General features: G+C 44.3%; 1 protein-coding gene across 1 annotated transcript in view; it reads right to left on the reverse strand.

Moving 5' to 3' along the window:
- Positions 1–9605, reverse strand: part of LOC310818382 (MAM domain-containing glycosylphosphatidylinositol anchor protein 2) — a gene marked incomplete at both ends in the record, with an annotated part of 121233 nt that extends 111628 nt beyond the window's left edge. The window contains one exon of the mRNA XM_083689325.1: positions 9533–9605. Coding sequence (XP_083545451.1) covers positions 9533–9605 — 73 coding nt within the window. The remainder of the gene's footprint in view (positions 1–9532) is intronic.
- Positions 9606–13946: the final 4341 nt, after the last annotated feature.

A 13946-nucleotide genomic window follows, 5' to 3' on the forward strand; every position in this document is an offset into this window, starting at 1 on the left:
CAGTGAACAGAACCTTTTTCTGACCCTCTCTTTGTCATGCATAATTAATATGGTTTCTAGTTAAGGAAGTGGCCCCGGTGAGCTGAACAGGCGTTACACATCACTGCTACACTGGGGTCTGGGGATTATAAAAATCACCTATACTGCAGAAGGTGCTAGTATTTGCATGTGTGGCTTGCAGGCAGGCAGTCTAAATGACTAGGATGAAATGTGACCTACACTCTCAGGTTTGAATGACAATTACACTTCCCTTGTCCTTTGCTGCTACCACGGTAATGCTTCACTGCACCTAATGAGAAAAAGTGGGTGAGATGTGACCATGAGAGAGGGAATCCCAAACACACCCAATATTTCATCGTATGAATAAAGTTCTGTGTTCATTCAGTATATAAATACTTTTCATACATGCATACATGCATACATGCATACATACATACATACATACATACATACATACATACATATATACATACATACACTACCCCTCTGTACAGTTCCTCTACTGTTAATAATTTAAAAAAAAAATAATCCTTCCTTCCTCCAGCATTGTGACTGCCAATGGCACCTGGTCCTATTATAAATTTGTTCTTATGATGAATGATGTATAGATGATTCACTTGTACTGTGGTTATGTACTGGTTGTCAAGTCGATTTGGATAAAAGTCAAAATGCTAAATGTAAAAAATGTAAATGTAAAAATGCACATACATATATATAAATAAATATATAAATGCATAGCTATACTATAGACACTTGATTACAGAATCAAACAACAAACACCCACAATCCAAATCTAAAACACACCATCTGTACCAGCACATTCAATAACCCTGCACTGCAACCCCTACACATTAACTCCGAATAGCAACATGTATGGCCACAAATACCAATGCCTGCCAGCAGCCATTCCCTTTAAGATGGTGACCTGCTGAGTCTCCCCTCCATTCCCAGTGTCTGTTATACCACTGTGGCGTTGCTCTTCTAGTGTCCTCCTCCACCTGTGCAGCCCGACAGTCTTATTAGCCGGGCTCTTCCTCCGACGCTACAGTAGAAAGAGCCTTGTTGGAGAGAACGGGGGCCATTTGATGTTTGCCAGTTGAAAGAATAAGCCTTCCTTTGGGTTGTGCTTTCCACAGAGGCATGACGGGATTGAAAGCGCGCTCGCCCCGGGGCTAAAGGGGATTTTTGGTGGGCGTCACACATCCAATTACCTCGGTAGCATCACTGAAATCCACCAAGAATACACACTCAGAAACACACACCGCAGGAGGTTCTCGCAAGAGGAGGGGGCCTCGGCCCAAATTTCTACTGCTTTAGTTGCTGCTGGAATGGCTGCTTTTGAATCTATGAATGTCATTGACATGTTTCCATACTGTATGGGGCACTGGCACATGCTAGTTATATAGTGCATCTTTGCATTGCAGTAACACCTGACAAGAAGCACCTGTGTGTAATTCATAATCAGTGCATTTATCAGTACAGTAGGTTATGCATGCATGTGCATGGGCTGTCACTGCATAAGGAGACATGATCTGTTATGAATGCTTAGAGCATATCTTATAACTATTAAGGGATGCAACCACAATGCATTCCACAGGTGGTTCTGACCGTTCTGTACCGACCTACAGCAACTCCACAACTGTCAGCAAACCAAACACGTACCACACCAAACTCATTTCAAACATTCTGTAGAGAAAACATCCCGGATCTAATCGAATTCTCTACTCATTGAGCTTCATCGATGGAAAACTTGTCATCATTCTCACAGCAGTTACTGTGGATTTTGTACCATTCCTCGAATTATCCAAGAATCTTCATTCCCAACAAAGTACTGATCCGAGGACCTGTAGCACTATTAACACATTGGACCTGAGAAAGCTCCAACTCCTATGGAGTGGGGCTAAGACATCACTGTGGGGTTCACTTCCAACAGGGTCATACATGGTAGCAATATTGGCAGAACTGGCCAATCGTCAATCATCAAACATCGGCAAGAGTGAGTGGAGAAACAGGCTAATGAGAAACAATGCATGTCTTCACTTGGCACATCAGCTACGCTCTCAACTCAACCAACCAACTGGGGTGGCTAGCGTTAGGAAAAGGAGGCCAATGCCATTCACTGATGCTTCACAACTTAGTCCCATAGGCCTACGCTTTGAATCCCAGCCAAGGATTCCAGCTAATAATTCCAGAGGCAGAAGAGGGAGATGGAGGGAGAGGAGGAGAGAGGAGGAGAGAGGAGATGGAGGGAGAGGAGGAGAGAGGAGATGGAGGGAGACAGAAGATGGAAGGAGAGAGAGAGTCAGACCTACGGAAGCTGTGAAAAGACCAGGGTGACGCTGACAATCATTGTCACTCCCTGCTGCCATCCCTGCTGTGTGTGTGTGTGTGTGTGTGTGTGTGTGTGTGTGTGTGTGTGTGTGTGTGTGTGTGTGTGTGTGTGTGTGTGTGTGGGCAGCTGTCACAGTTACTCTGATCGAGGTGTTGGCAGGGACGTATCTACACGCCACTCCAGTCGGTGAAAACACTTTCTATTTTAGAATGTCTTACAGTTTTTATCTGCCTCCTTCTCTCTCTCTCCTTCTCTCTCTCTCTCTCTCTCTCTTTTTATCCATCAATCTTGCTCTCAGTTTGATTTTGATGTCTCTTTGTTCACTCTCTTACCCTCTCTCCTTCTATCTCTTATTCTTGTTTTCGGTCAACTACACAGCAACATCTGTTATCTCACCCCCCATCCGTCCCTCCGTCCGTCTCTCTCTCTCTCTCTCTCTCTCTCTCTCTCTCTCTCTCTCTCTCTCTCTCTCTCTCTCTCTCTCTCTCTCTCTCTCTCTCTCTCTCTCTCTCTCTCTCTCTCTCTCTCTCCCCCCCCCCCCCCCTCTCTCTGGTCCAGTGACAGACAGGGTGTTGACCCATTTCAGTGTGTCTCTATGATGATTCGCTGTGTGACTAGAATGAAAATGCACCTGCTGACAGGTGACAGTGAACAATCCAAACAGGACATGTTGATATTCAGTAGCAATCTGCATATTAATTGCTTCTACAGAATTGTCTGTTGACCATTTGCTAACTGCTAGTAAGTCATGATATAAAATGTTTTGATATTGTATACAGTGTTCAGGACAACTATATGTGTCTGTGTAAACTGTTCAATCATATATATAAATCATGAACAACAGACTATGACAAGCTATATCATAATGTTGATAATTAGTTTAGAAAGAGACCTAAAAATAAAGCTTGACTGAGAGTTTTGCTGCAAAAACACCTTACAGCATTGGCATCAAAAAGCAACCGAACCAGAGCAAAAAAAACATGACCCAGTTTACATATATGTACATTTTGTTGCAGGATAGAAGAGACGATACTGCAAGCAAAAGCGTGGGCTGATTCTTCCTTCCTTCTTCACAGTGAGAAAAAAATGCTTTTTAACAAGAGGCGCGCCTCACACTGTGCTGACACATACAGCAGTGGTTTCAAGGCTGGTCTCAGGCAGGAGCATTGGATTGCTGATATTTGAATGCCAAAGACTTTAAATGGGGATCAGAGAGACAGACTGTGCTGTATCTTACTGAGGCAGGGCTAGAACACCTAAAGACTAATGCTTCAAGTAGTAGCGTGGTTATACTATCTCTGATCCTAATGTTATTCATTAGTATAACTAGAGTTAGTGTCTGTAGGGATCTATCCATGCTTTGTAAAAAAAAAAAAAAAAAAATGAAAAGAATGGTGAGTTCATTCATGGATTGATACTTGTCTCTTGCCGGTGAATTCTCAATGGGGCAAAACAGTTACGTGTTCCCGCAAACTTCCCTTTCCTCGCGGCATTACTCCACTATGCTCTCCTAATTGGGTAGGTGGGTATCCCCATGCGATCGCTGGCCTCTGGGAACACTGTAGCTGAAAACATGGTGAATTTGATCCAGATGAGATGAACAACCGGTTTGCCTCATGCTAGTACAGTGAGCACAACAATCAAGCTTGTGGTCGGGACACACTGTTGGGTTTGAAACCAAACCTACTGGATCACAGCTTTAACATTGCTGTCTTCGCCTTAAGGGTCACAAGACAATTCATCATCCTCCCGTTTGGGGGACCAACTGACATAAAGAATCAAATAATGATTCTATATTATAGCGAGGTGGATATCCCTTTAAAGAGCCTGAGTGAGAGTGAGCAAGTGTAATAATACACATAATCATTCCATCACATGTTCACAGACGCTTACAGCAGGAGACACCGCTCTGGGCCCATGACAAATCCTGCCCTGACTGTTTGATGTGGAAATGCAGTGATAAATCACAACGCCCCATTAATATCTCTCTAAATCACAAAGCATTGCCCTACATAAGCCAAACATCCCCATCCCCATCCCCACCCACCCCCACCTCACACTGGGAGCTGTGTGAATGGGGAGAGTCTGCAGAGTGCCACAGTGCAGCATGTCTCCCTGTGTGAGGAGGAGACCAGCGAGAGAGAGAGAGAGAGAAAGACAGAGAGAGAGAGAGAGAGAGAGAGAGAGAGAGAGAGAGAGAGAGAGAGAGAGAGAGAGAGAGAGAAGACAGAGAGAGAGAGAGAGAGAGAGTGCTGTGTGCAGGCCCCCTGTTGCCTGAGCTGTTTATCATTGGGGTTTGAAGCCGAGAGACTACTGAAGACGTCACCGTCAACATGCTTACCTCTCCACTGTTGGTGCTTGTCGGAGCTACTTAAACATTACTCGCTACAGAGATAAGTAGCCCCCTTTTTCCAGTCGCCTCGCAGAGATGAAATGGCGGTGATTTCTGAGGGCTCTTTCTCTCTCTCTCTCTCTCTCTCCTATGTCTCTCTCTCTCTCACACACAAACACACACAAATACACACTCTTTGCTCATGCACACGTATGAGGTTGCTGCGAGGGGCTTTCGGTGGTGCAATCACTTCACATTTGTTTCAGCGATTGATTCCCTGGCATGCGAGCGAGCGGGAAAAGAGGGAGCGGGGAAAGAGGAAGCGGGGAAAGAGGGAGGGAGCGAGCGAGCGTGCGAGCGAGGGAGGCAACAGGGAAGTTAGGGGACGCGAGAAGTGTACGTAGCATATCGTCGTCATGACAACAGACATCACTTCACAGGAGCAGCACTTAGAATGCCTGTGTGGGCTGGAGTGACACAGTTGAAGGTTGGCGTCAGACTCCCGTGGCTGCGGCAACCGACCAATCTACTCCCTGTGTTTGGATCACTGCTAAAAGGCTCCGTGTTACATTCGCTAGCCACCTCCCGGGATCGCTCTGTGATTTGTCTTGTAAGTGTGTAAATGTAGTCCCTGCCAGTTTGGTAAAGAGGGACATCTCAATTCAAAGTAATACAAAGAAAGATTTCATATTCAACAAGCTTGTTTCATCATTTACAGTACATACAGTAGGCAGCTAGCATGTAGTAGCTCGCCTGCACTTACAATTGCATGTGATCTGCACGGTCTATCAGGGATATCATTGATAACATCAAGTCAGATAGTTAACTGGATGTCTGTCCACCTAACAAGTTATCAGTTCCAGGTTAAATCTGTTTCAGATTTGTACCACATAAATAGCAACATTCAAACTCAATCACAGATTAACCCAGTGTTCTGGACAGCTATATTTGGGCGATCAAATTAGCATTTCAACAACGTCGTCGCCATCAGAATCATCATCATCATCATCCTCATCTTCTTCTTCCTCATCTTCGGAATCAAAAACATAATTGTGCTCATCCACAACAACGGAGTCATTTCATGGGGCCAGGGTCGGTCCACAGCTTAGGGTTTGGGGACTTTAGGCTTGACAGTGAAAGCATCCAGCCAGGTTACAATACAACAGTAGCCTAAGCCTCTTTGTCACCCAGTAGGGATTTGGGGAGGATGTTAACATTTCAGGGCATGACCATGGCTATTGTACCGTAAATGTTGGGAATTCATGCAGAATAACACAGGCAATACTGGGCATGTAGACTTTGCCAGGGGAAAAGCCCTCTTATTGATCCTCAAACTAAATTGCAATCGCCCAGCTTCGTTGCTTGGAAATCATTTGCAAGATTTCTATGAATGACCCTGTTTTAACCAAACATATACAAATGTATAAAACAAAAGGTAAGATAAACCCTTTATCTCAGCTTTCACCCTTGACTTTGTGGCACTGCAGACCGACACCCTTGACTGCTGTTTTGTTCCAGCCCAATACTCACACATTACAGTGCTAGGCCATAACAAAAGCCTGTCTTTTCCATTATAGTGCCTGTTTTTCAAGATTTATACTGTACAGTGGACTGAGGATCTCAGAGGACAGGATCTTATGAGAACTGGTATTGCGTATGATTAAGTTAGTGCAGTCTGAAGCCCTACCCGGGGGGTGGGGGGGGTACAGTAGTCCCCCATACGCCCCACCTCTCTACTACGATTCCACACAACACCAAATTGGTTCTACTGTGCAGTGCATTCCGATATTCTCCCTCACTAAAGCATAAGAGTCCATCCCCATTCACCTCTGGTGGGTTGTGTGCTAGTAGTGTATACACAGGGGGTAGAGAGACAGAGATATATATGAGAGAGAGAGAGAGAGAGAGAGAGAGAAAGAGAGAAAGAGTTCTCCACTGTCTCATTATGGTGGGATATGTGAGGGTCCCGATCCAAGGGAATTGATGAAGGACTCGGTGGAGGAGGCTTCTGAGAACCAACAAAGACGGCTTTGGTTTCACTGGCAGAATGCATTTGCATAGCTTAGAAGCCTGAGCGTCTGAACCAACCAGGCTCATGAAAGGAGAAAACCCCACGAATTGCAGGGACTTCAATGCAAACGGTAGAGGGGAAAGATGTGGTAAGGCCATTCCACTCTTCAGCGGTGCAATGGGAAAACCTTCTCTTTTTTTCCAGCAACATCTCTGCCTCCCATGGCAGTTGTCACTGGCTGTAGTGCAAAGTGAACTAACTGAAGATGTTGTTTCCTGATAAAGACAGGGTCTAGAAGGGTCTACTGCAATACAACACAGCTATAGTATCATCGTCTTGTTCCATTTCCTGGTTTCGTCATCTTTCATTTAGGTCACATGAGATACTGGCTGACTCTCAGTGCCACATGAAATAAATTGCCACTTCACTGGAGAGTTTTTGGGGAGTTTATAGCTTGTGACTAAAGATGGAGGATATAATTCTGCAGATTCCCGACAGAGGACGGGCAAGTAGCTTAATGTACCTCTTGAGACCATGGGATGAGAAGTGGTTGAGATTAGAGATGCACTCTCCAGAGACAGATAGACAGACAGAGAGAAGGAATGTGACAACAGGAGACAGATGAGAATGCATTCTCCAGACAGAGACAGCAGGAGAGGAAGTGAGAAGGAGAGAGAGGGGGGGGGGACAGACAGACAGACAATGAGAGAGGAAGTGAGATGGCAAGAGAGAGAGAGCAACAGAGAGTAAGATAGATGAGCTGAACAGATGTTGCAGTGTAGTACTGTCTCTCTAGTCCTCAGTGGCCTGAAGCCATGCAGGGATGACTGACCTTCATCAATCCTCCATAATGACTCTGGCAACGCCGATTAATGACACCAAAGTGGTGCAAGAACTTCATATCTGCCCTCAACGATAGTCCTCCATCTAAAAATGACATCTAAACATAACAATGTTGTTGTACTGTCTTTTATTGTGACAAATGGCATATTCTTTTGATTAATTCCCACTGTACTGTACTGTACTTTGTCGATACAGCAGTATTTGCACATTTCCCATATTCCAAACAATGACAACAATGGTATACTGTGTGCATATTGACATATTGCTATTGCACCTATTAATATTACATGTTGGCTTTGAACCTCCCATTTGCAATTCCCATTCAAACCCAGTTCTCTGGAGGCGCTGCGTGTTGTAAAGTACACACATACAGTGCTGCTTTTGAACATATAAAGTATATCTTACCAGAGGCTCCTTGCAACATAATGTATTGAGATATTCTATAAGCATACTTTTATGTTGGCTTGGTGTGAGTTGGAAGGGATGGGTTAGAGCCCTCAGCTAAGGGCTAGTCATCCAAGTCCTTATTTGGAAGTCACTAAGGATTTCCTCTCTTTCTCTATCATTCTCTCTCTCTCTCTGTCTCTCTCTCTCCCTCCCTCTCCAAGGCATGTGATGTCTCATTACCCTTGAATGGGGGATGTCGCTATAAATGAGCCCATCCAGACTACCCTCTGCACGTTCCGGCGCTGACCCACAATTTTGAGCAGCAGCTCTGGGGAATCTGGCTGGTCAACATTCCCTTTTACAGTCTTCACTGTTAGAGAGACAGGCGCGCAAACAACTCCATCTGTTCCCTTCTCTTCAACCCTGGGCTGCTGACGTCAATTAGCGGCCCTCTAGTCTTCTAAGTCTCCCCGAACGCCATAACGAGCATTATGGGATATTATTTATTTAATGAGCACGCCTGTTGATGTACATGTGTATTGATGGCAGTGATGCTTAAATATGGCATAAGCTTTGAGGGCAGATTTGATTTGGCATTTGTTTGATTAATGTTGATGGTGAGCATGCATGCACTGTATCTCTTGGATAGAGATAATTGGCTTTCAAACATTCTGATGGTACAATATATTGATAGTGTTGGAATCAAAACAAAAACAAACAAACAAAAAACTGCATTAGGCAAAGCAAAAAACGTGATTGCTGCTATAATGAAGGTATGTCAGCTTGGCCTACTGCAGCCTACTCATGCCACCTGTCTCTGCTTGACCCCACAGTCTGACTGCAGACCTCACTTTGGTCACTGCCACTGGTACCAGCTGCAGGTCAGTGTATGCCCCAATGTTTCTCTGTTAGTTGCGCCTATGATTCATTTTTCTCGAAGCACCGCTGCCAAAAAGATGACGAATCATTGGAGGCATCATCATTGCCACTGGTTGCACAACCAGAGAGAGGGAGAGAGAGAGAGGGAGAGAGAGAGAGAGACTGTGTCTTCTGTCACTTCCCTGCAGAGACCGACCCTCATACATTATTTGAAAATCATTAATGATGGTGAATACTAAATATTGATAGACCATACTAAACAGTGTTCTGCTCTCACTGATGATGGTTTTAGGCGTTAAATGTAAGGCAATTGATGTGGCGACGCTGTCTGAATCTCCGAGCGTAATTAACTCGTTATGCGTGGTCAATCTGAACCGCGCGACAGGTTTGAGGATACATTCCAATCGACAAATCTGATCGTCACCAATGATACAGACGCAATCGGCTGACAATAATGTGCTATATTTAGACTAAATATCATAATGGAATTGGCTAAAATAAGGCAGTTTATGGCAATATAGCGTTCAATAACCTGGAGCGGGTCGGTCACCAATGATTGACGAAGAAGAGGCGACAGCCTACCGTGTCACTCAAAACATGTGACACCAATTCTGGGTTATTCTATAAATTGGGTGTTTGTGTGTATGAGTAGACTACTCATACGGTGAATGTGCAGTTAAGGCAATTATGGACCGATATTTCACAAGGTCAAAATCACGTTTGCAGCCGTGGGAGGAAACACACTTACCGTACACTCCTTGGCAACGGATGCCCTCCAGAACCAGCGTGAGGAGCCCCAAAACACAGATAATTAGATCCATGCTTTACGTTAATCTCAACATATCCAGCTCTCAAAGGCGAGAAGTCCTTTCCAGGGCGCGGGAGGTTTGCGAGACGGTGAAACTCGCGTGCATAGATAGAATACACTGCTCCAATCCGCGCGTTGATTAATTGATGTGATGAATTCGGTGCGACGGGATTTATGAAAGCCAAAAAGCAAAGCGCGATTTCACCTCAGTACTCTGTCAAAATAAATCAGAGCCTGACAAATTCATTTGAAGCACATGTGCTCATAAACGAGCCAATGGTTTCTCAGAGGACCAGAGCAGAAGACGACCGCCCTAGCCTACTGTCAGTCGCCTAATGCCAGGCGAGTTCTCCGACTACTTCAGGTAGGTGGACCAGAAGAATGATGTCTACTCTGTCCCGTCACGTTGGCGATGACCCTCGGGGCACCTCACAGAGTGGTCATACAGATCTTCTCTACTGCAGACTGACTGTGATATCCATGGCTCTTCACCAATTTCAGCGGTTGTCATGTCTTAATCCGAGTCTGTCTAGATAGAATCCATGAACTGCCATGCATCAAACGCTGCAATTTCATTTCCACCGTGGTTCTCTTTAATGTCTTTACCACTCGGAAAAAAATAACAGTATAGTCTACTAGTCCTTAAGTTTCAGACCGGTGATGCTACATGGGTTGGTGCGCCCCTTCACTCTGAGCTACAGCACATCAAGACCGCAATCCGACGCCGCGCGCGAGTCATCTCCAGTGGGGATGGCGAGGGTGAGTCCGGTAGAAAGAGAGAGAGCGGCTGGCGCGCGCCTGATTCCTGATGATTTCAGTATAGGCGAGGGAATAGGCGAGGCCTACTTGATGAGCAGAATAATTATTCTGTTTTGGTTCTCTCTGCGTCGTCAGTCCTGCTCATGCAACGGTAGGATACCGGCTGGATAGTCTTAAGAGTCGAGCTGAGCATCAGTCACGTTGCGCAATACGTGCTACGGAGACCGAACGGCACTGCAACCGGTCTCTCGCTACGTCAAGGGGTACGTGACTTCCAACGCTCATCTGTATGGAAGGCTACGCGCAGCGTCAAGCAAGGCGTGTGAAGCGCAGCTGCTGGACGGAAAGAGAGAGAGAGAGAGAGGGCTCATTGGGATTCAGGAGAAATAACTCAACACTGCAATCAACAGCAAGCATTTACAAATGCCCAGTCATATTTCGCCGTGCTTTGTTGTTGTCTATCGTTAATTTGCCTCAACGATGTGACAATATGATGGCATAGTGGGATACCGATGCAACTTTGGCAATTGTGTAATTGTATGAGAGTAACTGTAGTAGGCCTACGGAGTAAGACAGACCTGTCGAACTAGAATAGCACATATTGTGTTCTCCTCTTTGTTTGGTTTTTATTTTGGATATGTATCTTAAGGGAATTGTGCATCATGAGGAAAAGGAGAGAGGCACAAGTGTGACCACTGCCCTAAACAACTTGCATGCGCATTGGTGCGCGCTCTGTTTCTCTTCTCTCTCTCTCTCTCTCTCTCTCTCTCTCTCTCTCTCTCTCTCTCTCTCTCTCTCTCTCTCTCTAACACGCGCGTGCACGCAAACACACACACACACACACACACACACACACACACACACACACACACACACACACAGTTTGCATTCCCTTATCCCATTCCCATATACATGCCTTCACGCGTGATAATCAGGCAATTTCATCTTTAAGAAAACCATCAGACTTCATTTGAATACGATATGATCTTATATATAGATTTTTCGAATTGTGGATGTGTGCTTCTAGCTCGTGTTGGTTGAGTGTATTAGGAGTTGAAATATTGATTATCATATCACTGCGTCTTGGCTGTAGTATGTAGCTGTATAACTGTAGTAAAATGCCCACATGAAACTGAGACCGCAGCCACAGAGGTGTTATGTAAGGAGCGCCCTCTAACGGGACTTTATGAAGTTAGAAGCCTCAGGCTGTCATTTGGCTACTTGGACACAGCCACATCTGGGAGATTAATTACTTTTGTTATTTTCGTGCCCGTCGTTCTCCACAGCAAACCTTGAATTTACGCTTCAACAGGTCAGAAATGAATTGTTACCACCATATAGTATCTTATTCTAAGGTCTTCAATGCGATGAACAATGTTCATTATGCAGGACAACTGGGTTGATGAAATCGTCTGCTTTGAAAGAGTTGCATCACCCTACAAACTCATTTTAAATGACATTTGAATATACAAATTATTAATACAATCTATCAATTTTAGATTAGCCGAATGCTTCATAGAGATAGTCACAGTGTTGAACAAGAAGAGCAGAGATAAGTGGCAAACACTTTTTAGGCATATACTTGTCCTTGTTATTCTACCGTTAATTGAATTTGCTTTGTTTTATCTCAAGGCCTTTAGAGCAGAAACTGGCGTCATTTATGTCTTATAGGCTGCATACAGTGTGTGTGTGTGTGTGTGTGTGTGTGTGTGTGTGTGTGTGTGTGTGTGTGTGTCACATATGCATGTGTGAGTCTGTACAATCCTCTGTATGTATGTTTGTAAAGCCCCATCTGTTAATTGCAGATCATTTTGTCTTTTGTATGTACAATACCTTAGAATTGTCCATCCAGTATGGATTGGAGCAGAATGGGGTGACTGAGACTTTAAATCCCCATCTGTCTATTGTTGATCAGTTTCCCTGCAGGTCCTTCCTCTCTTCCCTCTCCCTAGTGGACCGTAATGAATCCAAGATGTCCGCCCCAGCCCCACTCATAATGCCCATACAAGATGGATGGAGTTGCATTATGCTGGCGACTCTGGAGAGTGTTTCCATGGTCATTTAACATCATGAGATGTCCCACATACATGGTGTGTCCGCCTCAGGGTTTTGTAGTTGGGAGCTGTATTGTATTTTAGTAGAGACCATGGATCATAAGCCTACAACATATAAATAGTGTATCTGTGGTAAGTCATTTTTTAAGACAGTGGGGGATTGTTACAAAGGAAAGAAAAAATATATATTTGCATATAATCAAACTTGCCTCTCTTGTCCACCATGATCACATTGTGTAGTAACACATTCCCACATACTGTATATTGCATGGGTCAGAATCAGAATGTTATTCTACAGAGGACCAGGGGTGTGTGTGGAGCGATGTTTATTACATCCTAACATGCAGTTCTCGCTGCTTTTCTCAGCGTTACACATAAACAATTCTGAGACAGAACATGGACTGTCTTCTACCATCCCATTGCCTCTAAATGTCGCCATAATAGCCAATGGACACCTGTAGTAACAGGCCCACTGCATGCTCTGCGCTTGTGATTGTGCCAGAACAACAAAGCCGTCTCCAACCTCGTCAGGATACAGTAATGAACACAGCCATGTTCTGTTTTCCCTTTGTACACTCCCTGTTGCTCCATTTACATTGTCAACTTCACTGCTCAAGTGTGGCATTTGAAGCAAATGATTACTTTGAACTTCTATCTGTTCAACAATAGATGCTTTGTTCGACAGTCTCTTGGGGAGCTGTGAGAATGGCACGACAAAGTCCCATTCGTCTCCATTCAAACCCCTTTGATGGCACAGACACTCCACAATTACCTTACTCCTCTGGTAGACCATAGTGTATGTTGTTTAGCAACCCACTGGTTTTTCGGCACATATGGAGTGGCTTAGCACTTAGGGGATACGTGTTTTTAAGCAATTTGTGGAAATGGTGTAATTTGTACATGGCTGACTGAATACAGATGAACTGGAGAGACTCACATAACAGGACCTGCATCACCCCATGTATGTTATTTGAGGATGCTTCTCGTAGAAAATAGGTCGCCTCCTCAAAGCAAACGGGAGGATTTGGGGATAAAAGATGCAATCCAAACATTTTTTTGTTCTGTTTTGGTTGTTACAGTTCAGTTTTGTTTCATTTTTGTTAAAGGAGCAGGGTATAAGTTTGTTGGAAATCTGCCACCGCAGCGAAATCCAGTTTGAATTTTTAAACAACAACAACCTCCCTTATAATAATATAACCCCTCCGAAATGGACTTGCAGTGTTGGGCATTTACTGATTCGTTTCTTTCAAGGGAACTCATTCCCTGTTAAACATGGTCATTATGACTATATGGAAGCTTTTAGAAAGCTTGAATGTTAGATACTGGACCTTTTGACCTCAGAAAAGTACACAGATGATGGTACTCAAATTGCAGAAACAGACAGAGAATTAAAACGTACCAAACTGCTTTGTAGTAGACTCAGTAGTAGACTGCTGTTGACAGACTTTTCAGAGGCTCCAGTGAATACTCTTCAATTGCATGAAGTGCACACTGCTCACGTCAAGGTTAATATAATGATAATTTAAACACTACCAGATTCT

The sequence above is a fragment of the Argentina silus genome (genome assembly GCF_951799395.1).
Source record: "Argentina silus genome assembly, chromosome: 17".
NCBI lineage: Eukaryota > Metazoa > Chordata > Actinopteri > Argentiniformes > Argentinidae > Argentina > Argentina silus.